Genomic DNA, 24800 nt, shown 5'->3' with positions numbered 1-24800 from the left:
GCAGCTGAGAGAGAACTCAGGATGGCAGCTGTGATGTGCCATACTGATAAATCAAAAAAATAAATTCAAAACATATGATCTCAGTAATGTAATCCAGATTATGTATTAGAGGGTAACAGTTGAGCATTTTCAGTGCTAAAAGTTTACTTTGCCTTTGACCCGGTGCTTGATGTGCAGTAAAGGTGCAGTGTTGCTGTAGTGGGATGAGTCATATTTGTGCTCAAGTGGTACTGACAATCTTAAGTTTCTATTCAAATGAAACATAGAAGTTCTATTTGTAGTGTAAAACTATAAATATGCTTATTCCATAAGAATTATATTTTCTTTTCTTTGTTGCATATGATGCAGAGGAGACTTTAAGGTATTGAAATTTGAGTGTGGGGGAGGTACTTGCTGTGGTAAAGTCTCAGAGTGAGTGTGAGAGCATTTTTATGCAAGTGATGAGAACCTCCTGGACATGATTGACTTAAATTAGCTTGATTGGTTTTTATCAATTGCAGCTGCACTATTTAGCATAAAAATGCAAAACATCCAAAAATCATTTGCCTTGCAGTGTAGTAGAAAGATGGTTTCAGTTAGTCTTTAAGATGTTTCAAATGTTTATTCTACACAGATTCTCTGAGAATGGATCCAGAGCATATCCAGTTACAAAGAATTAGTAAAGATATAGTAAACGTTGAGAAAATTAATTAAGGAAAATATGCTGCTTTATGGGTTGCTTATTTTGGATTTTGTTTTTTTCTTTTGCTTTAACTGTGTTAGTAAGTTAAACAGTTCAAAGCTATTGTATCAGTGTCATAATCAGACACCTGCCATTAAAAGCTGGAAGTTTAAGACTGGAATTTTTGTGTGATTTGCAATTATCTGACTTGCGCTCTCAACCAGTGCCATGCTTGAGAGAAATCCTGAATAAATTTCTTTCTAAATAAGACAAAGTTTTAGACTTTGGTTAAGGGCTGCAACCCAGTGTTGAAAACTTGACCAGGGAAAGGCTGCTTGCTGTCATTTAGAGGCTGTGTCCTGTACATTGACTTTTGCTATATAATGTACATTTTCCTTTTCACAGAAATTGCAAACTACCGATCCTGCCTTTGTTTTAAAGTTTCCTCTTTTTCAGTGGCTTAATGATTTTTATAGCATGTGACCTTAAGGCTAATTAAATGCATGTTTGTGTTCCTTGGATGCTTAATTTTGTCTAACTCACAGGAAAAATATCAATATGTAAAAATCGCATAATTTACTATTATTAATTGTAACAGCAGTTGTGCTGAAAAAGGGCCCATATTCCTATGAGAAATAATAGATTATGTTAAAGAGTGAGATTACCTGAACTCAATATTTTTGTACACTTTTAAATGTTTTTGATACAGGAGGCTTGCTAAAGTCAAAGCATTTTATTATTCCTAGATTCATTTAGTCTTACATGTTCCTAGGATAATTATGCCAATTTAGATCTTTAGACCAGTACTTGGAAATAAGATGTAGAAAATGGAAAACCATCCACTTAAGAGCATAATTAATGGTATAATTTCAGTGGTTGAAGAAATTAAATATTTACACATGTGCATATAAAATTTATAAATTTGTACATATATGTAAAGAAATCACAAGAAAGTTTTATTTTATCAATTTCATACTTGGTTGACATTCAAAATCATATATATATATATATATATATATATATATATAACTTACTAGATATTTTTTGTTGTCCTCTGTTAGGTCTTGCAGTCCAGTACAGAGATGAATGAGGGTAGAAGGTTATATTTCTTCTTGCATAAATAATACAAAGGTTTAGAAGGTGTCAGTTACAGAGGCACCTAATTGCATCTGCACAAGTTTACAGGCAGCCTGGTGAGGTGTTACTGGGAGTGTAACACATGCAGGAACAACAAAGGCTGACTTTGCTGTCCTGAATTTAATTTTCAGTAAAGATAGGCATAAACTCCCCTGGTTTTTTATAGAGATAGAAATCAAAGAGGTTAATGTAGCTATATATTCAAAGATATGATTTTGTAATGCAGTATTAAGGTAGATGCAAATGTAATAAATTCATTAAATCTTGCATAGTTGCTCTTATTTGCCAGCTACCCACTCTTCACTTCTTAGAGAGCATCTTTACTAATAGGGTACTTGGAAATGAAATTGTGTAAGACAGCTTGGCAGCTGAAGAAAGAAGTATCAGGGCTTCTTTCACATGTCTTTTATAACTTACTGGTTTGAAAGGTGAGGGTTTTCTGGGGAGTTGGTTTTGGTTTTGTTTTTTTGCTTTGCTTCCACTTGAGAGAGGGTATTGTGATACTCTTATATGTTGATGAATACAACATAACTTTGCATACTGCAGTGCAGGATCCTATGTAGTTAATCTATGCTAAACATTACATTAAAATTCATTTGGTGTGCTGGCATTGTCCTGCTTCTTGAAATGTATCTTTATTTTCTCAATCTTTTGAAAAGATTGAAAAAAGGAGTAGAATCTCACCCATGTGCAGAATTATCCATGTCTGGGAAAAAGATTACTTTCAGAATGCTTTTCAGGAAAAGAAAAACAGATGAGGAATAGTACTTTATTTATTTATTTACTTACTTTTAGAATTTTCTTAAAGGGCAGATTTATAAGGCTACATGTTAATGTCAGCTGTCAGAGATTGGGGAATGAATTTTCATACTCAGGTTTTATTCCTATGACTTGTAAATATGATTTCATGTAGCTTCTCCTTTCTGTGTTAAATTATTAGACTCTGATTCTTTTAGCATTAATATTTGTTTATACATGAATATGCAATGTGTATATATATGTGTACATATGTGTACTATTTATATATAGACTAAAAAGAATAAACTCAAAATATATATACTATATATGCAAAAAAAAAGAATGTTAAGAATGATTAAATAGTAATTTTTTTTAAAAATTAGTTTTTCTTTCAAATTTTTTATAGCATGTTAGGAAAATAATTTCTGCCATTGTTTGTATCTTTTTACTTAAGGATAACCATTTGTTGAAAGGGTTGAAATCCTAGAAGTATTTCAAATACACACTTTCAAATCCAGAAACTTCCAGCAGACATCTTTTGAACATAATCAATTGAAAAAGCAAGAATTCTGGTGATATTTTTGGAACAAAATCCAAAGTTTACAACTTCATTGGTAACACAGGATTTAGAATTGATTTTTACCTCTCCATGTATGCACAGACCAGGCTGACTCCCACACCAGCCATTATAAATTATAGTAGCAGTTTTTTATTGTTTTTCAGAAATCTTGAAAATACTTCACAAGTTTCAGTGAGATAGCTATCCTTATGGGACTATGGATATTTCCTTGGGAATTTTTGGAAGAGATCTTGCTCCTAAAGGTCTTTCCAGAAATTGCTGGTTTCCTGCTGTGATTCTACACTCCATTAAATTGTTTTTTGTGCCTTTGAGGCACGGTGCTCCTCTGACTTCTTGCATGAAACACTTTTCAAGTGTTTTAACATTTTAACAAATGTTTTTTGCAGCTAAGTAGTTGCCCCATTTCCCCACTAGCTCTGTTTGCTCATTATGATATATAATAATAGTTTTATTTCTCCAGCATCTTTTTCCTTTTAGCAGATAGTATATTGAATCAAGTATATAAAAAAAGCCTCTGCAGGGGCTTAGAGGGTATTGGAAATTAGTTAAGGTATCTGTGGGTTCAAGACCATTGTGAGGAGCCAGAGTTGGCTTGAGTTCAGCTCAGTTGAGGACACTCTATTCATTTATTCCCTGGGTCTTGGCTGCCACTGTTGGTTCATGGCTCTTTCTCTGAAAGTAGTTTTTGAGTTCTTTCACTGCTGATTTTTTTCCTGAAAGCATCCCTTATATATTTGACAGTGTAAGACCATTTCTCTGATAGGGATTGTTTTCATATCTGACTTTACATGGCTTGTTTAGTGTCAAGACTGTGAGGAAAGCAGCACTTATCAGTTTTACTTTATCTTGCTCATGCAGATGCTATTCTGTCCTGAGAAACTTTGTCCCAGATGGAAAATAATTGTGGTAAACTACTAAACCTATAGCTTCCAGATGAATAATAAATAAATGCAAGATCAGATCTTAACTTGTTTCTGTCTTGCTGCTAGATGATCTGGCAGACTGCATTCAGTAAAGTATTGGCAAGGTAATCGCTATTAAAGATACAAATTTAAATATGTTGTTTGAAAATCACACATTCGTTGCTGTGTCAACTATTTTTAGTTATTGAATCCTACTAGTAGAATAAGTTGAACAGAAAAACAGTTTGTGCAAAAATTCAATTTTTACCATATATAAAATTAATAGATATTTACTGATTATTCTTTCATGAATTCTACACTTCTTCTTTTTATGAAGCAGTTAAACACACTGGCTTGACTTTTAAAAAGAACACTATGGCCTTCTAATTAACTTTCTATTAATCTGCTGCAGTACAATAAAATTTGAATATTATTGAAGACAGAAATTACAAAAGTTAAAAGCTTCCAAGATTGATAGTTTTGCAAATTGGTTTTAAGTATTTTGAATTTATAACTATCATTATGTTGCTAAATAACATTGACTCTGGAATGACTGACTTCCTTTTGCAGTAATTCAAAAGTATTATGATAGCTATAGTTTTATAGTGAGCATAAAAACCAGTGAGGTAAATTCAATGAGGTAAGGTTAGTGTTGGAAGTTTTATTAACAAAAACTATAAGTATTAGCACATGAGTTACAGTTCCCAAGTGTTTTCCAAAATTTGCTGGAGCTAAACTGAATATTAAATTCTGAACTTTGGACTAGTTGCTTTAAGCCACTTAATTTTAGTGGTAAAAATGGATGAAGACATAAATCAAAATATTCAGGTGCAAAATTCAGGTGTCTGCAGCTTCAAAATGCTCTGCCTTTTCTGCCTTGAATTTTACATACATCAGATGTTTTTGATAGAATTGAATGTATGGCTTGCTGGTACAATTTTGCTTTGAAAAAAGATAATCTTTATCACATCAGGCAAAAAGATGAGGGACAAATGTGATGAGGAGATAGTTTTCTTTATATTTTTTTCTTTTGGAATAGTGGGGGGGGGGTTCTTTTTTTTTTTTTTTTTTTGTTCGTTTTTGGGTTTTTTTGTGGCTCTGGAGAGTACAGTGGGGACACATGATATCCTTTCTATACTTGTAGTTCAGTTCTCCTATTTGAAGAAGGAGCCATGTGAGAACATGCTCTTTGTACTAATAATTCAGTACTTCTGTATGGAAAATTGCTCTTATTATTTATATAATAAGCTTAGAATTTCCCCAGATACATAAATAGGCACAAAGATGTTTAATAGAAATTTGGGTTTTTTTATTTAACTGAAGTTTTTCCTCAAAAGATGGCTGCATAACATACAAAGGGAGGAAATAATAGCCCAGAAAATGTGTAGTGATGATGAGGAAGGGAGACAATGATGGTGCAGAAGGGGAGGAGCTGGACTCCAGGCACAGTGGTGAATATTAGCTGCAGTGTGTGCTGAGCAGGGGTGGCTCAGGAGGTGCATTAACAATGAGTTCCAGTTTTTTCTCATTACCCCAGCTGTGCTACTACAGCACACTTAGCACTTCAGTAGGACCTTCAGGTTTAATTAAAAAAAAAAAAATACAGTCACACATTTGCTTTAAATGTATCTATTTATTATGGTAAAGTAAATAATTCTTAAGAGTGAAGCACAGTAGTGCTGCTTCATGTTTTACTTTCCCATGGAGCTCCTTAGCACTAAACCACTTTCATAAATGATATATTTAATATGGCATCTGAGTTAAACAGTGAGCAGTAAGGAACTTCAAGGAACAGACATCACTACTGAAGCTGGTCATGAGTGGCGGGTGATGACATGAAGATTAATAAAGTTTGACTTTGAATTTGGCAATTTTTGCCACTTACATGAACTCTTTTTTTCCAAAAGTATAACCCAATTCTGAAGTTTTTATGGTGTGTTGTGTATTTCCAGAGCAAGGGACAGAGTTTATTATATGAAATAGCAGAAATAAGTAGCTGCTGAGGAAAAAGAAGTTAGACGAAATTAAAAAGCGATTTACTTGGAGAGACGTCTTTGAAATACTTTGTGTTAGCTATCAGATCTGGTTTTGCTTTATTTTTCTTGAAAATTATGGTGTTCTTCAGACTGCCAAGTTTTACTAGTAAATATAGTGCCAGAGGTTGGGAAAAATAAGTTAAGGACTCTTAGAATTAGATAGTGTTGAGTGAAAAGCCAGAGAGGGAGGTTTTATGTACCAGAAATCCTTATCCTTTCAAATATATATATATATATATATATATATATATATATATATATGTTGTTGTAAAATGATCCGAATTTAATTTCCTTGCAAATCATATTTAAAATGCCTTAGATGGAAAACTAGTAGTAACAAAATGGCAGACATTCCTCATAGTGTGTTGGCATGCTCCATCTAGAATACTTCATTGTTGTGTTATTTGTGGGAGATGTGATTTCACAGTACCATTTTCAGGGAAGAGATAATTTCATATATTGGCAAATTCACCCTGGCCAGAAATGAAGTAGTATATTTTGCTTCTGGTCATCCACAAGATGAGGAACTGATTTAACAGCATTTTGCTTTTCTACCATCTGGAGGTTCTTATTTGCCTTATGAAATGATGTCATACATAGTGCTGAACAGATAGTGAAAGGTCGCCTGCAGTTCAGGCTGAGGTAGTTTTGTTTCCTATTATGAGAAATGTAAAAGTCTTGGTTCATGATTACTAGAGGCAGAAAGATGACTTTAGGGAAGGAGAAAATGACTGACCTAACTGATGTTCTCCTGAACCTCCACACTGCATTCCTGTGAATAGCAAATCCATCTGCACACCCAAGACCACACACAGATGAGCTGTCTATTCCCTCTTCCAGGCTGGCACTGGCTCAGAGTTCTGCCTCCACTTTCAGAACAGCTCCTTGCTGTGACTGTTAGTTTGGGGATGATATACTTATTCCATTGAAATACTTCATTGTGTAGGTGGATTTTTCAATTAAAGTACTCTGATGTATCAGCCTCAAGACAAGGAGATGTAAGAAACTAGATATGTATTTGGCAGATTTTTTTCTGCCACCTAAGGCTGTGGTGGACATGCTGTGCTCATTCCTTCCCAACCCTTGCACTGTTCTTGTGTGATTTGGGGTTGATGGGATTGAGAATCTTTGGCTGTTTCTCAGTGTAGTTGAAGCTGCACTTTGGTTATGGTTTAAACACTTTATTTGAATCTAAAGCAGGATTTGAGTCTGAGAAGCTGGAGTGGACAGGAGCTCTTCTCCTGTTTCCCATGCAGGCTGTTGCTCTGGGCATTCAGAGCCACTTACCTTCTCCACCCTCCTTGTGCTCCCAAGTTTTATTGCCTAAAATTTGCCCCATTCCTGAGGTGTGTATCTAGAGAGCCATGCTGACAGGGTGTGTGGGAAAAGTGTGAAGTGTGTGAAGAGTGAGAATTGTTTGCTGAGCCCTTGGGGTGAGGACTGGATGGGCAGAGAAGAAAACATTGACTCAGACTCTGTTGGGTTCAGCCAAGCAGGACAGAACTGCACCAGATCTGTGGAAGCTGCTGGGTTATCCCAGCCATGGGAATGGTGTCAGTGCTTTGTTATCTGGGGATTAATCACCTCCAGCTCCCTTGACTTGAAGCTTTAGGCTTCTGCCTCGTGGAGCTGGAAAATGAGCCTGATGGGGAGAGCCTGCTCCAAGGTCCTGAGAGCTCCTCAGCTGCAGCTGAAAGGCCAACAGAGATTTCTGTGATTTGACATCAAGAATTGCTTTCAGACATGAAACAAATAAGTGACTAAGCATAAAGAAGATGTGGTAATGAGATTCAGATGAGATCTTTAATGTTTATTAAAAGAGGTCTGAAAGCTTGCTGCTACTATTATTTCCTGCTTTCTAATTGAAAAAGTCATCTTTGAATCCTTACTGCATGCTGCTTACAAACTCAGAGATCCTATTACTGTAATATTGTAAAAAAGTCTTAAAATAAATCCAGTGGAATATAAATCTCATTTTTTCCAGCATATAGAAAGGCAATGAGCCATTTTAAAAGCAGGAAGAACATGCATTTTGAGGTCCAATAGATCATCTAAATTGGTCCCAAACCAAGTTTTAGAGTGGCGTTGAAAATACTTTTGCTTTGAATAAATTTAGTGTTAAAAAAACTCAGAAGATACATAAATACAGATTTGCTGATTGTTTTGCACTTTGATAGGATTCCAGTTAACTAGGGAACAAATTGATTAATAGAGAAGACCCTTTCTGGCTGTTCCAGAACCCAAAAATGCTAAGCCTCCATTTATGCCCTTTAAGTTTCCTCCAGGTTTTTATTATGAATTAATGTTATGCATTTCTAGGAAATACAAACTTTAAACTCTTGTTCTTTGCTTTCTAAAATTTGTATATTTGAAATTTGAACTAGTGAATCTAATATTTCTCACTTGCCTGGCTGTCTGCAGTTCTCTTGCAGACGGCAAATTATTCTAAATTGCCACCTCATACATTTCCAATCCAAACCTTGACTTCTCAATGTTGAACCTTGCAGCCAGAGGAGCCTCTGAGTCCACTTAATGTGAACACCTCATGGTTTAGAGGTGCAGGAAAAGCCTCTCTTCAAGGAAACCTGCCTCTGTAACAATAAATTTTTGCACTCTCTATCTTAGTTCTCTACTTTCCATGATGACTATTAGGACTGACCGAATTTCATGGATATATGTTTTCTTGTATTTTATGTATAAATAAAATTTCAATAATATGAAGCTCACAGTGGAAAAAAAATTCTTTAATTAATTGAGATCTCTGCTATTTTATTACTGTATAAATTGCATTGAGAGCATAACAATTTTGCGTACTTGAATATTTACACAGCAAGAAATGAGAAAATCAAAGGTGCTTACATATTCTGAGGTGTTGTAATTATTTTGGGTTTTGATTTTTCTTCTTTTTAGTGTAAAAAAAACCACAAAAAGCCACCACCAGTTATATGTGCAGAGCATTTTGCTTAGGAAAACCCTTGAATATCCCTTATTTTGTTTGATGGGGATTTGTGCTTACTCCAGGGAAGTAGACAGACCCATTTGGTAGGAGACTTGTGAAACAAACACTGGAGAAAAGTGTAACAACTAAAACAATATCTTAGAGTTCAGTTTGGAAAATTACATAGAAGAGAAATAAAACATTTCTTAAGTGTCAATAAAAGAGTATTAGAAAAAAAAAAGCTAATGATCTGCACTGAACCCTAAATATGTTTGATTTATTTATTGTAGGTTGATGCCTTGCGGTTACGATTGGAAGAGAAAGAAACCTTTCTGAATAAAAAGACAAAACAACTTCAAGACCTCACAGAAGAGAAAGGAACCCTTGCTGGAGAAATTCGAGATATGAAAGACATGTTGGAAGTAAAAGAAAGAAAAATCAATGTCCTTCAGAAAAAGGTAAGGTCACTGACGGAAGGATATGTTGTACAATATTTGTGACACATTTAATGGAAATACTTCTGTTTCTTAAAACAGAATGAATCTTGTATTACTTTTAATATTTTAAAAATTATGTAGAGAGTCTGTAATAGTAAAATTCTCTAATATAGAATGTCTTACTGTTATCAGTGGGTACATTTTTTATAGTATCATATCATATATTATATCAGAAAAATATTAGATGCTGCAGTTGTCACAAAATTGTTGGAGTTAAAGGAAAGTACTGAAAATCTTGATAAAACTTCTTATCCCTCAGCATAAGGGATTCCAGTATCCTTATGAACCCTTCCCAAATAACCTGCTGAAGGATCAGGATACTCCATTTTTAGCCTGAAGGACTTTCTTTTCTGGGGGGAGAGGAGAGTGGAGAAGGGACCTAAATTAAGTCAGTTATCTGCTTTTCCTGTGGTTTAAAGACATTAAGAAGGGAGGCTCCCTCCAAACAGCCAAGTAATCTTATTTCTAATTTTCCAGAAATTTAGCTAACTGCATTTGCTCTCTTTGGAAGTTGGATTAAATCATTACAGTTTCCACGGGGGAGAGTAGGGAGGGAATTTCCTGTAGAGGCAGCTCTGCAAGGGTTGTGCATACAGTAGTGGAGTGTTCATTTCCACATCCTTTTTCTCACACTCACAGAAACACTTATGCACAAGCTGTGTACTGTTTGTATCCTGTGTGTCTCTCTTTAGCATATAGAGATGCACTAGAGATACAGAGAAATGGAGGAAAAGTTCCTGGTATCACCTATATTTTACTATTCTTCCCTCCTTTTACATCCACTCAAAGAATGTCTACTCCTTCTTACTCTATTACTATGTAGGTAGTTCATGTTACTGTGGTTTTCCTCCAGGATTCATACAGGGTTCACATGGTCTAGTTGTGCTTCTGTCTGCAGTTGCTTAAGCACTGAATTTAAAAATCCAAATTCTTATTTTCCAGAAACTGAGAGGGCTGCTTTTTCAGGCCTGGGAAATAAGGCTTATCAAAGCTGGAATATAAGTAATCCACTTAATTTTATTTCTGTATATTTGCCTTGATCATGTAAAATCAAACTTCAAGGCTTTTATCCTGAATGCTAATTAGTTTTGGATATTGAGCATTCTGAAGAGCAGAATGCATATTTTCTTATTGTTTGTATTCTAAAAAAATACCTGAACAAACCAACAATTTACGATTTCTCTTGTACTTAGATCTTGAGGAAGTGGATTCCTCAGTAAGAGGAATGTGTATTCAGTGGTGAAAATTTTGTGATGAGTAACTCACAGAACTGTCAGCACTCTCTGTCATGGCTTTGTCCTCACAAATACGTATAACACTTGTCCTGTTTTTAATTAATCATGGCCATTTTATTGGGGTGTACATATGGTCTTTCCTCTTTTCCACTTGCTTCTTAATGGACATAATCATTCTCAAACTGCACCCTCTCTCTTCACTAGATCTTAGAGTAAAATATGTCATAGCCTCATGAGCTCTAGTCCAGACAGACAGAAATCCTGCTAGCAGCTGTGTGGAAAATTGTAGCTAGTTCTGAACTGATTTTTTTAAAACTGGAAGTAGCACTTCCAGTAGCATTTTCTATTTTGGAGGTTTTTATTTCCTTTCATTAGGGAACTTGTGAAGTTCAGTTTTTCTTCTGTGGGCTCAATACTGGGTTTTCTTAGAGAAGAATGAATTTTGATAATTACTTCTAAAAAAAAGCAAAAAATTTTGCATTTGCAGCACATAAGTTGTGTGTAGATTTGCTTCTCTGAAGAATGGAACAATGACTGGGCCTCACAGTGAGTTCCCTGTGCTTACATAGCCTCCTTCATCCAGGACTGCTCTGGTTCTGCTTACTCTCCTGAAAACCCTTCTGAAAATGAAGGAAGTGCTTCTAGCTCTTTGTAGGTTCTATCTGCACGTCAGAATCTTCTGACTCTATTATAATGTTTGCATCCATTTTCTTCTTTCCACTCAGGACCAAATGTTACACCCTTGTATTTTTGTTTACTTTTGATATGAAGCTTGTGAATAACCAGTTGTGTTCCTGCCTTCAGCTGTTGATGCACGATAGATGGCTACATCTCTCTCCACTCAGCCTGAAGTACCTCACTCAGCCTAAAATAACATTTGTTTTAATGGTTGTATTCAAGTACCTGAAGAGGGAAGAATTTGTGTTTAGTGCCTAAAAATATTTCTGTCAGTAATAACCTGGAAGTGAGTAGGAATGAATACGTAACTTGCAAATATGCAATTTCTAATCTGTATTCCTTCTCTTTTATCCACTATCTGCTGCATCAAAAAAAAAAAGAATACAAAGGAGACAAACCCAAACCTTGAAAAACTTCATTTGGAAACTGGAGCAGTTTGTTCTTTTTTCTGGATAGCTGTCACGGTGGGAGGGCAGGACCGGTTCTGTTGAGCACTCCCCACCAAAGGTGTGGAAGAATCAAACCCAAAACAGCTGTGGTGAGGCCCATGTAATGCCACAGGAACGAATAGTAATAAGATGCAGAAAAATTTATGGGCTAGATAAGGATCTGATGGTGCATTCTCCTTCCATGCAGAGATTTGGGTGTAATTTTTGACCAAATTGAAAAACTGCTGCTCTTTTCAGTGTAATTTGCAGGCTTAAGGGAGGCCCAGCACTGGAGCAGCATGTGTTTAGAGGATTTGGATCAAGGTAGATTGGCATGGAGTAATAATAAACTTATGTCAATGTCAGAGGTGCAATATTACTTAATATTTCTTTCTTTTAGAACCTTTGGCACCACTGTTCCATTTTAGTGCCAGTAAAGTTGGGTATGCTGTTTTAATAGCCTTGTTTAACCTGGCAAAGCTAGTCTTACACCTCATATCTGTCAGTTTAGCATGCAGAGGGGCAGACCTCAGAAATCTTTATGTATTTCTTACCAGAACGTTCCAGTTCTATGAATGTGGCCGAGTTGTAGGCTGGAGGGCAAAAGTGCTGAGCTGGGTGATGTCCCCTTTTTGCTCCCAATTTTCACCTTTTGTACAGTAGGTGGAAGTGGAGTGTTTTGTCCTCTAGGAATCTACAGATAGCTAAAAACTCCAATTACATACTCTGAGGTAGGAGTCTCAGTGATGAAAACAGTAGCTGTTGAGACAAGAACAGAGTACAGGATGTAGACCTGGATCATATTAGGACAACAGCTTGTGGAAATTCTTTTGAGGGGACTATCGTAAAAGAACACTGGCTAAAGGGGGCTAATATAATATTCTACCTTGACTTGCTACATAACTTTTAATGTAAAATGTTACAGTTTCCATCTTTAATAGTTTAAGCTTTGTGATTGATGAAGTGCTACATGACTAAGGGCCTTAACCTACCAGCTAATTAGCGTTTGTAGGAAATGTCATAAAGTCTTAGTTCTCATGTAATAATTGGAATCTGTACCTGGAGTGGTTGGACTATGCACTTTAGGTGATATTGTCCAGTTTGTGTTCAGTTGTGTTGCACAATTAATAGGATGCATTGCCGTTGGCTGTCCCCTAAAAAAGAGGAAACGTGCATGTGGTCAGGTTAGGAGTGATTGTTGGAAAGAAAGGAGTCCTAAACTTGGGCTGAGAAATTTGCATCGGTATTATTGCCTGATGCAGGCTACAAGTAGAATGTGCAAGCATGTTGCTGATAGAAGATGTCTTTGGATATTTTTTTCCCCATGGTTTAATCAGCTGGGATAATGTTTTCATATTCCCAGGAAGGGATCAGGGCATGACAAAGTGCATTTTTTATTAACTGTGTCAAATTCTATCAGAACACTGTAAATAGGCTGTTATGTGAGCTGGCATTTTGCAATCACAAATCAGAGATCTATTGTTTTTCTGGAGTCAGATTACAAATTCTGGATGAATTTTTCTGCAAAACAGGTCTAATTTCTGACTGTGTGTTTAAAAAAATGAAATTAGGAAGTCTTTCTGGTGTAGCATGAAAATTTTGATGTTACAAAGCTGCTGTGGTGGCTATAAAGTTTTGTTTATTTAAGAATTGAATCTTTAATAGTATATGTCCATTTTAAGAGTACAGTATTCAGTGTACTGAGTATTAGAAAACTGTACTTTTTTGGCTGCTTAGACTTGTAGCTTTGCCAAATCATGGTATGTTTTTCAGAACAGTCTGAAAGTGAAATTGAACTAAATATAGTAAATTGTTCATCCAGGGTGGTGGTGTTACTGTTTCCAGTTCCACATTATCAGAAAAATGTGTCCTCAAGGATTTTGCACAATCAAATGCAACTTTGGGACTGTTTGGTAAACACATTTCCCTGAAGCCTAACCAGAACAGCTGTTGGGATGCTCTCAACCTGTACACAGAAACACTGAGAACAATGTCATTAAGATCAGAGGCTGGGATAATTTTCATTTTTCTTTAGGTTAATTTCCCATTCTTTATAATGCATTATGTTATTAAGTTTTTACAGTTTATAAAAGATCACTAGAAATATGTGACCTAACATCCATTTACTTTGTGAAGCCAACCTGAATGTTCATCCAGCCTAAAACTGTAGTTTTGAGTCTAGGTAAATCCTTGCACATTGAAATTCAGGGTCATTATAAACTTTTCCATCCTTTGCCTGAATGAGTTGTCCTTGCAAATAAATTTGGGACCCACTGAGCCTGGAAGTCCAGAATTTTCTTGCTCTCCCCTCCTCTATTCTCCATGACCTGCTTGCTACTGCTGTTCTTTTTCAAGCCTACCCTTCAAAAGAACAGGATTACACACTTGTGCTTACTGGCCTTTTTGAAAATAAGCCCTTACCTTGTAGGAGAAAATCCCAAAATTCCCCAAATAGAGTTTCATGAGATTACTAAAGTTAAAAACTTTTATGTGATGCCAGTTCCGTAAACATGGTGATTTTTGAATATCAGGTCTATTGTAAATCATGGACTCTCAAGTAAGAAGGAATATTGACTGCACTTGTCTACACTACAATAACAAGTTACTGTAGATCAACTTAAGCTAGCTGGTTTTGAGAGGATTCCTCACAGGATGAAGAGAATGGCATTATTGACCCCTCAGCATACACAAGGGCTCCTAGACACAGTGTGCCATCTGCAAAGGGGACTGAGCCTAATGAGGCACTTACATAAGGGTTTCACACTGCTGCAGTGACACCACTGCTGCTGGGGGGAGGGAAGCTGCCCTTCAGCTCTGAAATGTCAATACTAATTACCAAAGTTGTCTTTAAATAAGATGTTAAGTTTTATTCATGCTGAGAAGACAGCTAACTCACATGCTGGGAATTTTAAGCTCTGTGAAGAGTAATATTTTCTTTTTAATAGAGTTGGGGGAAATTTCGTTTGAAGTGTGAAGTTGCTCAGTTACGTGTGACTGGGCAAAAGGGACGTAGAAGTTGTCATATTTTGGAGGTTCACTAAAGCATAAAAGAATTATTTAGGGAAACTGATGGCTACCTATGTATCTGAAAAAGAATCAGGGAAAATCAGAATTGTTTAGGAGAAAAATGTTGTTCTTGGGAGAAATGAAATTTCCTTAAAAAAATGTAATAGAAATCTACTGCTTGGAATTAAAAATTATAAGGGAGAGTTTTATAAGTGTAATAGAGTAATTTTGCATAGAGAGGTATCCTGCTGTCATGACTCACTGAGAATTTTTAACTGCTGACTGAGGGTGTATTCATGTGACTCCCTGCTCTTGGAACTGCATCTTTGAGTGGCAGCCTGGCTATTTTCCTACTGTCTCAACATGACAGATTCAGCTGGTTTTGTACCTGCCAGAAGTTTAGCACTGAATCCTTGACAACTCATTGAAATGACACAAAATCAGATCCCCCAAGAAGCAGTGCATGGAACAAAGTATTGCACAAGCCCCAAAGGCTTGTATATCTTATTACATGCTGATGTTTTCCTTGGAAACTCTTTCAGGGTCCATGTTCCAGGTGGGTGATTTATGGCAGGGAGGAAGGAGGTTGGGTGGCTTCTCCCCTTCAGTGACTGACACAGACATTGATGAGGGAGATTCACAGGGATAGGCACATCTCAAATCATAATTTTATGAAATTTTCATTAGGAAAATAAATGAATCAGCTTGTTAATTATCTGCAGCAACCCCCATGAAAATGCACTTTTAAATCAGAAGTGATTCAGAAATTATACACTTTATGTATGATTTCATCTGAGATATTAATTTTTTATAGTCTGATGTGTGAAATAGTCAGCAATGTAGTAACTGAATACCTTATAAATCAGAATAAACCATCCTTGCCTAATCCTGAAATAAATAGATCCCACTGCCCTTGTTCAGCTGCTTGCTAGGATAGGCAGTTACACTTGATCTGCAGCTTTACCTAATGTATATCCAAGTTTGTTATATCTGGAAATGAAAGAGAAACATTTCCTACTGAATATAAAAAGTAGGGTTATGCATTAGCAATTGGGTTTTAGCAGTTTTGTAGTATATTAAAGCTCTACTCTTCTGTTGGCATCGGATCAACCACCCAAGTTTAGACCTTGCTGGAGATCCTTGATGCTGGCAGTGGTGCTTTCCTGGTGGTGCTCCACTGCTGTCCCTCTGACTGAGCACTCTGGGACAAGAGACTAAAACCTCAGTAAACTGGGTATTTAATCACATTTGGGAAAGAATCACCCTTCACCTTTGAGTGGAGCTGTTACTGGCTTTATGAAATCACAAAGTTCAAAGACTCAGGAGTATGCATGCAGATAAGTTTAATGGCAACAATAAATGAGAATTGTTATCTTCATACTTCTCCCTTCGTATTATTGTTACCAGATGTGGCCGGAGCTAGTGGTGCCAATTTGGTCAGATTGCTTTGATAATTTTCTTGTTGCCAAGTAGTATGTATTTCTTGGTGGGAGAATCAGCAGTGGTATGTTTGAATATGAGTAGAATAAGTCCAACTTTAGAATGGAATCTGAATCTAATTCGCTTCCTCCTAACACACCTGACTTTAATTTTTAACGCCCAGCCAAGCACAGTGCTAAGATCAAAGTGAAACAAAGAGAAGGGAGTAAAGCAATTCTTGGAAAGTAAAAAAGAAAAATGGCATGACATTGTGTAATCTTTCATATATGAAAGAAATATTTGGCTTATTTACCATTCACTTAAGAATAAATCTGCAGTAAATTTGCTAAAGGTAATTATGCCAGCAACTCCCCTTATCAGGGAGAAAAATCTGGCCCACTATATTTATTGCCTAAGAGATGCTTTAATTTGACAGCAGAAATCTGCATTAATGTCCCCAGAATGGCTCAGAGTCCTTTATTGGTCTGTGCTTAACCCCATGCCAAAGTGAATGTACACCATGGGAACCTCTGCTCTCTGTGGAGCCTTCTGCTGATCTTGAGGGAGAAACTGCTAAAGGTCTGCAGGAATCTGTCAAGTCTTCATCTTAAATCTTGTTGACAGACAGGATTGGGAGGGTGTTAAATCAATTTAAATTTTAGTGAAGTGCCTACTGTGTCCTATCCCAAAATCTTTATTCATGGTTAAGTCTGAGATTTTGTTGTGGCTGTCATGGGAACCAGAAATAGTTTGATTTGAATATTTATTTAATAAAATCAAATCCATGACTTTTGAGAGTCTTTGAATGTTGGGAGGATAGCAAACAGCTGATCAAATGGGAAGAACTTCAAAGTATAGAATTAGAATATAGTAATAAACAATAGGAGTTTGCTAATTTAGTTGCAAAGGAGGTCATCCATATCAATTGTCCTTGGGAGCTTGTCTTGTGTTAAAATTGCAATAATTAGAGTTTCAATAATTTCTTGCATGATGTTTTGTGTTCATCAGCTCTCACTGTCTGGTTTAACTTTTACTGATTTCTATGTACTGTCAATTTATGAAATGTAATGTAATTCATCCTCTGTCATGACATTTTTGGACTGCAACACCTTCCATGAGTCCTTAGGCCCACTCCTTTGGAGAGGGGGAGGAAGATTCATCCATGGACAGGTAGCTCTTTTTTGTCTCTGACTGTTCTGTAGCATTGAACTTTTCATCATTCAATCCAAGCTGTTACTAGTACCCACCATCTGAATGGGAGACACTGAAAATGGAGCTGTTGTAATAATTGATAATAATTCTAATGCTTGCAGAAGTGGAGGCTCTCATTGATATCTATCTATTGATACATTGCACTCTGTGTAATGTATTGATACAGCCTGGAATACAATGTCTATTGATACAGACATATCTCTGAAGGATTTCCAAGTATTCCCACCTTCAAGCTCCTAACTCACCTCTCTTGTGAGGGTTTTATCCAGTGTCTGTCCAACCCCACTGTGCAGAGGGGCACATGGCTCAGGCAGTGAACATGGTCAGTGGGACAGGACTGTATCTGACAGTTGCTGAAACTTCTCATGGTCCTGCAAAGAAACATAAATCAGAGACAAAAAAAGACTTTTTTTGGGATAGTATGTCAGTGTCACTGACATTGCAGTAGCAGGTTACCTTCAAATGCATTTTTAGGACTTTCTTGTAATTGCCAAAGAGACAATGAGTATTCTTCATAGATCCTTTCATCAAAGCTTTTACAATAAATTGAAAAAGCTGAAGGGAAGCCAAATGGATAAGGATGACTAAATTTATTAACAAATTGTAGGCATCAAAGTCCGAATGAAGAACTGATTTAGAGAGAAAAGTATTTCTGTCATAGGTGTACTTTATAAAAATTTTTCTTTATTTTTGTGTATTAGTATTGTGTGATTGGTATTATATTGTGTGATGGTATTAGAGAGAGGCTAAGTTTCACATACCAGCCTGATGGTTTTGAGGAGATCAAGATAAAGGAAATTCAGTCTTTTATTATTTTTAAATCTTTTTTTAAAGGACATTTTTCCTACCAAAAGCAAACTATCTTAAACACAAAACCATATCAGTTTACAGATTACTTCCTATTCAGACATTTCCATAAAAGCATTGCTGTCTTACCTTTGCTGCTCTAGAGAAACTAAACTGTTCAGCAGATGTTGATTAAAGACATCCAAGTTGCTGCGTTTAACATTTCAGTTTAAGTTTAGTGGTGCTTTGATAGTTTATATGTAGAAAGGCTGTGTCTGGCCTGCAGTAACTAATGGTGAAACTCAATATGTGCATTGTCTTTGCAGCTATAATGAAAATATTAAATTACATCTCATAGTAACAAGAATCTAAGCTGTCTGATGAGCATTTTGAACACTTCAACTCTTAATGGGTCTAAACCTATGTACATTGACCATATGTTAATTTAGAATGATTTAGAAAAGACATCTCTAAACAAGGGGGGAGAGATCTGTTATCCTTCTGTAAAGCTTTTCTTTCATGTAAATGTATTCCACTGTCCCTTATATCTGAATATAGATGGTTTCTGTAACCAAGGAGCTAAAAGAAAACTTTCCAATAGTAAGAATATTATTTCTGATTAATTACTGCCTAACCATTTCAGCTTTGCTGCTCTGGGGTTTTTTCCTACTTTTTACCACTGGAACTTCAGGAAACTCATATAAAATGATACCATGTGAAACTGGATTCTCCATTTCAGTGTTTTAAATGTGATTTCTAAGGCCAGGGTGTTCTTATAGTAGAAATCAACATAGCTGTATTGAATCCCTATATCCATTATTTATAGTAGTGTGGGGACAGGGCTACTATTTTTATTTTCAATGTCAAATTTTTTGCTATTAAAAATTTTATTTTTTTTTTTAAATTTAAAATTAATTTCAGTTTTTAGGGCATCCCTCCTTCCTTTTAAACCTTTCTACCTCTTTATGCCTTAATTTGAGAATAAAGTAGTGTAAGGTTTAATATTTTTCCTCTGTTGGTAATGTATTATATTTTAAAGTAGAATATTTTATAAGAACATTGGAAAATAAACGAATATGGGAAATCTCAAGAAAAACTGTAAGAGTGTGGAAAGAGATATGTAATTAAGGACTAAATAGGATTAAGCAGGTTTAAAGCATCATACCTACAATGTTTTTCCATTCAGGTATGATATGTCTGATTTACAAGTTCTGTGCAATTAATTAATTAATTGTTTCAAATTCAGAGCAGTACATTTTTCTGAAAGTCAGTTAATGAAAGTATACTGGGACTTCTCTGTGTTCTGAAACAATCAAATAAAATTAACATTCTCTGTTGAGTGAATCATCTGTCTGTAGTTTTGAAGTCTTTGTAACAAATATGTTTAATATTGTCACACAGCTCTGTGTTAAAGGGATGTTGTGAAACTGTTCATATAAGGAGATATAAAATTATGATTATAATGAAATTTATGGCCAGGGTTTCTGACAAAAGTTGTAGCATGCTGCAATTAGGCATTTGCTGGTTTTGGAATTTTGTATGATCTGAGTTACACTGTCCTTTGGAGCAGTGTGATGATGTTTGAATGTGCATTTATTTTGCTTTTGTCTAGACTCTTGTATCTTTTATAGCTTTGAATTGGAATCAAAACTACAGGAATTGTTTAAATGGGAAATGTATTGAGTTTCGAATTCAAACCTTACAAAACATGTTAAATATCTCTTTAAACTTTCCAGGAAAGGAAATAAAGGTATTTTTTTTTTTCACTTAGGCTGGTGATTTAAAGAGTAACCTTAAGCCATCAATAGAAATATACAGTGGTGTTAGTAAAAATAAAACAGATATTTTGAAAGTATTACACTGCACATGTGCATAAACTAAAATATGAAAAATAGGCAAGAAAAATGGGATACTGCAAATTTTGATAGAGTTTAAATTTGGTGTCAATTCCTTAACTGGATTGCTTACATCAAGTATATGGCATTCCAGTGGAGCAGTGACTTTCTAGATCTGAAATATTTTATTATAAATTATAATTTTGGATTGAATATGAAAAAATTGATCCAAGAGAGCAAGAATACAATTAAAAAAATACTTTAGGTAATAAAAAAGTTTTTTAATTTGATTGAAGAGAGATTAAAAAGAATAAAAACAACTGCAGTCAAGATTAGGGGGATTTATTTGGAATGAGAAAGGCAGACTTTTGTCTCAGATAAACTTTATTCAGCATTTTCATTTAGAAAATATTATTCAGTGTTTCAATTAAGGAAAAAAAAAAACCAACCACCTTTGAATGCAGATGAAGAAAAAGAAATTATGACTAGCCCAAAAAGAAATTTGGAGTGTTAATGCCAGGAGGCTGAAGGCAATTATTAAAAGAGTTTTGAAAAGTATTTCAAATGGGATGTGGTAGTGAAAATTGCCAATATTCTGTCTGCACAAATAATGGGTAGTGAAGCAAAAGATGATAACTGCTCTCTAAATGACTTGTGTCATCCCACCTGAAAAACCATGTGTGATTTCAGACATCTTGTGGTCAGAAGAAGGATGGAAATGTGAAAGTGTCAGACAAGAAGAATGGTTCAAAACCTGTCGGGTTTGGGTATCTGTCTAAAGTCAGTAGAGCTTAGTTTTTTTTATTTTAACATTCTGAAAGTATAAATATCACAAATGAGGATAAATTATTTTGGACAGTGTAAATCTTGGAAAATGAGTAGCATGAAATCAGATTGACAAGGTCATCTATTAAGTGATTGGATAGCCTTCAAATGGGAAAGGAAATTCAATTATCATAGGTTTTTCATTGCTGGGTAACATAGGCAGCCCTGGAAAGGATCTTAGGGTATTATAGTGTGTTCCACTGCCCACAAGCAGGATTTGGAGGAGATTCTTGCAGTGAATGAAAACATTGCTTTTTCTCTAGGGATTAAGTCAGGCTTCGAGCCTTTCCACATCACAACCTGCTCAACCTTTTCACTTTGAAATGAAGCAGTTTGTAAGGTTTCTGCCTGTTATTCAGAACTCAAGGTTGTAGCTCTTTTCTGTAATGGAAATCTTTTTTTCTGGATGTCTGTCTGTTTTCCTATCTTAATAATTTTCCTAAGGATATAAAATGACTGTATTGCTCTTTAATAGCTATATTTATTTTAATAACATGTTATAAAGTGAAATAATTTAAATTAAAAGGTAATATGCTTTTTAGCGTTTTACTTGTAATGCTTTGGCTATCCAAACTAAATCTGCTTTCAGAACAGACCAGTGATCTATTTCACAGCTTATGTTGTTTTTCCTTTTCTATACATGTATTTCCCTTTAGATATTTCTGTATTTTAAAGCACAGCACACACCATACACCTTTTGTTACTCCCTGTTCTTGTCCAGCCTTTTGATTTCTCTGTGTTCATTGCTCTGGAAAACTTCCCAAGCTACTGTCGAGCTGGCTCCTACTCTCATTCTGCAGCCTCCTGAGGTGCCTATTTTTACTTTATTTCTTTTGTAGCTTCCCTTTTCAGTGTTCCCTGTTGCCCAACACTTGTCTGTACAACTTGTCAGCTGCCTCTCTCTTCTCACCATCTGTTAACTTTTTAATGAGATGTGCTGTAACTTTTCAATCTGGGCAGAGGCCCCCAAGTCTTTCCAATTGATACAGACATAGTAGGAATGACAAGATGCACACTAAAAATCACATTCGACTTTGATGATCTGTAATAAAAGTATAAGAATGCCAAAGCAGCATTTTTTTTTCCTCTATGTGAATTTACATTACAGTATATTAAAGTAGATGTACTTCTCTCACTGGCACATGACACTGTGCAATAGTTTTCCATGTGGTCTTCTTTAAAATTTTTTGTGTAAGCCAATGTAGCCTATTTTATAGGCATATACACCAAATAGTACAAGACTGGCCATGAGTAAAATATCCCCAGATGTTTTCAAGCACCAGAAAGGTAGTATGGAGGAGAAAGGTATGATTTTTCATGGTTAACTTTGACAAGTAGTTTGGGTGCTCTCAAGGTTCAAATTGGGCTAGACTTCAAAAAGTTTTCAGTAATCAGCCTGTAACTCATCAAATATTGTGATATGTAGGTACCCAACCAACCCAGCTTGAAAATCTGTCCCTCATACATACAGAAAAACATTATATGAGCATTAGCTTAAGAATGAAAGTTTGCCTCCTCTTGTCATAAATGGAATTATGTGTTAGTCTATTTTGTATTTCTGTATCTACTATCTGGAAAATACCTATTGCATTCTGAATTACATCACAGTAAATAGTTATAATGAGAGCAAAAACTTTTCAGTGGATGTCTCACAGTATTGTGAGTCCTGCTTGGAAGAGTCCAAGAGTCAAGCTGTTTTGTTCAGAGAATTTATTGGCCCCTGAGGAGAAGGAGACAGAGACTGAGTATTTCCAGATACACAAGTGGATATTATCAGCCCAGGCTTCTTTTGGCTAGCTTCCTGGTGAAGGTTAATTTTAGCATTAAGTTCCAGCTCTTTCTCAGCTGGAGTCTGGCAACAGAAGCCAAGCTTTCAGTCCAGGAGCTCCTTTCTGTGTGACAGCTTTCTCCTCTCTTGGCTCCTTTGCCCACTGACCTGCTTTTATAGCCCTGTAAAAGTATCAGCTGACTTGAGGGCAGAGCTCTTCCCTAAGCAGCCCTGGGGGAGTTTTCTTCTGCTCTCTGGATGAAAGCTCAGCACACACCTCTTCTTTCCTAATGCTTGTTGATTCCTCTGAATCCTTCCTGTACCTGTGCCTTTGAGTTCTGTATTGTGAAAGGATCTGGAATCTTACAGTAAGTAAAAGTGGATGAGCTATTTCCTTCAGTGACTGCACAATAAAACAAACATACATGCTTGTTTTGGAAGAAGAAGAAGATCACTTTTGATCTCCAGTTTTAGTTGTATTTGCTTCTATTTATTGATGCAATAGGATGTTCTGAACTTCTATGTGTACATGAAACAGTAGACAGATGTTTCCAATCATGGAATAAAGAAAATTTTTTTAAGTCACATATAACAGATACTGACCAGAGAATATTACTGCATATCCCATTAAATGACATACATTTTTCTCTACTGACCAACAGCTCATAGATTCTTTTCCTTCTTTATATATATTTTTTCCTCTCTCCAAAATTATTTGGTATATGTATTATATATTTAAGTAAAATTCAAATCCTATTAGATTTTTAATATACTCTAATAATACTTTGTGCTTCTGTACTGTGCTGTTTTCCCTGAGATTTCTCTAATCCTCAGTTGATTCACTTAACAAACTGAATCATGCAGAACAACTAATGACATGGGAAATGCTTGTGCATTATGGGAGTAGATCTTTGGATTCTACCACAAACTCACTTGCTTTCCTTAGTGTACTCTGGGAAAGTTTAATTACTATGTAACAGCTGTTCAGAAGCTTGATATCAATTTCATGTGTTCATTGATATAATTTTTTTTTGTATTTGCAACTTTCTGACTATACTGTGGTGGATGTGTTGAGTAGACCATCAAATGGATGGATAGTCAGAGTGAATGTATGGGACTAAACTGTTTATAGCAATAATGTCTGCTAGATCTTAGAATATTCCTCTATTCCTAATTGCTTACTCCTTAGGATAGACATTTTTTGTAAGAAAATGGGACATTTTTAGTAAGATACAATGTCAAAGCAACTCAGTGCTGTTTGGGTGGCAGAACTCTGGAGTTATGATTGTGCTGTCAGTGTTAATTAAGTGTCACACTTCATAATTTTGTACCTTTCTCTTCTTTTTGCCTATTATATTTTATTCAATTTATTCCCTGAAAATTCCCATCTCCACATATCAGCATCTGTGTAAACTTGGATTTTTTTTGCCTTTTATTTTCTTTATATTTGGTTGCTACTACAGCTTTAGTGTTCAATTAATCACCAGTTAGAATCTGAAGCCTTATTTTGCTTAAACAGTGTAAACTAACACCCTCCAAATCACTTGCTACTGCTCTAGAAACAAATTGCATGTAAATATCAGCAACTTCAAACCAAGGAAAAAGGAAGATGATGGTTCTGCATAGATAAAATGGACACCATCATGTGGTTGATAATGTAAAAGAATACATAGAATATAATAGTTTAAATATATAGAACATAGGTATTAAAATAATGATCAGCCATAAAATTGAATTTTCAAACCCCAGTATTAATCTGATCAGCTGTGTGATCCTAACAGCAAAAATATGAATTTAAAGAAGTAGAAAATGTATTGTATTGAATTTCTGTAACTTTGGGGGGAATCAGTGCAAACCTACATGAGGAAAAATGTTCTGATTGCCTTTCTTTTGTTCTGGTTTCCTATTCTGATTTTTATGTGTATTTCTGGTTTTTAAACTTTTCAAGTAGAGCAAGATTCTGAAGGATTATTTTCTTCCTGCTGGGATTAGGTGGGGAAGGTGGCAGTGGGGTGATTAGCAGTTCTCTATTCCCTTGTCATCAGGTTGATGTGAGGCTGATGTCTGGAGCAAGGCTTGCTGCCTTTGCTCCTTTGTGACAGTCACTTGGCAGCTGCAC

At 35.6% G+C, this 24800-nt stretch overlaps 1 protein-coding gene across 4 annotated transcripts in view; it reads left to right on the top strand.

Moving 5' to 3' along the window:
• Window positions 1–24800, top strand: part of ERC2 (ELKS/RAB6-interacting/CAST family member 2) — a 400862-nt gene that overhangs the window by 108063 nt on the left and 267999 nt on the right. For all 4 annotated transcript variants that reach the window (XR_013775763.1, XR_013775764.1, XR_013775765.1 and 1 more), the window contains one exon: window positions 9283–9450. Coding sequence is in view for 1 of the 4 variants with exons in the window: in XM_079317392.1 (XP_079173518.1) it covers window positions 9283–9450 (168 nt within the window). In the remaining 3 variants the exon portion in view is untranslated. The remainder of the gene's footprint in view (window positions 1–9282; window positions 9451–24800) is intronic.

This window comes from Erithacus rubecula, assembly GCF_903797595.1.
Source record: "Erithacus rubecula genome assembly, chromosome: 13".
In the NCBI taxonomy this organism is placed as follows: Eukaryota; Metazoa; Chordata; class Aves; order Passeriformes; family Muscicapidae; genus Erithacus; species Erithacus rubecula.
This window is presented reverse-complemented; position numbering and strand designations above follow the sequence as displayed.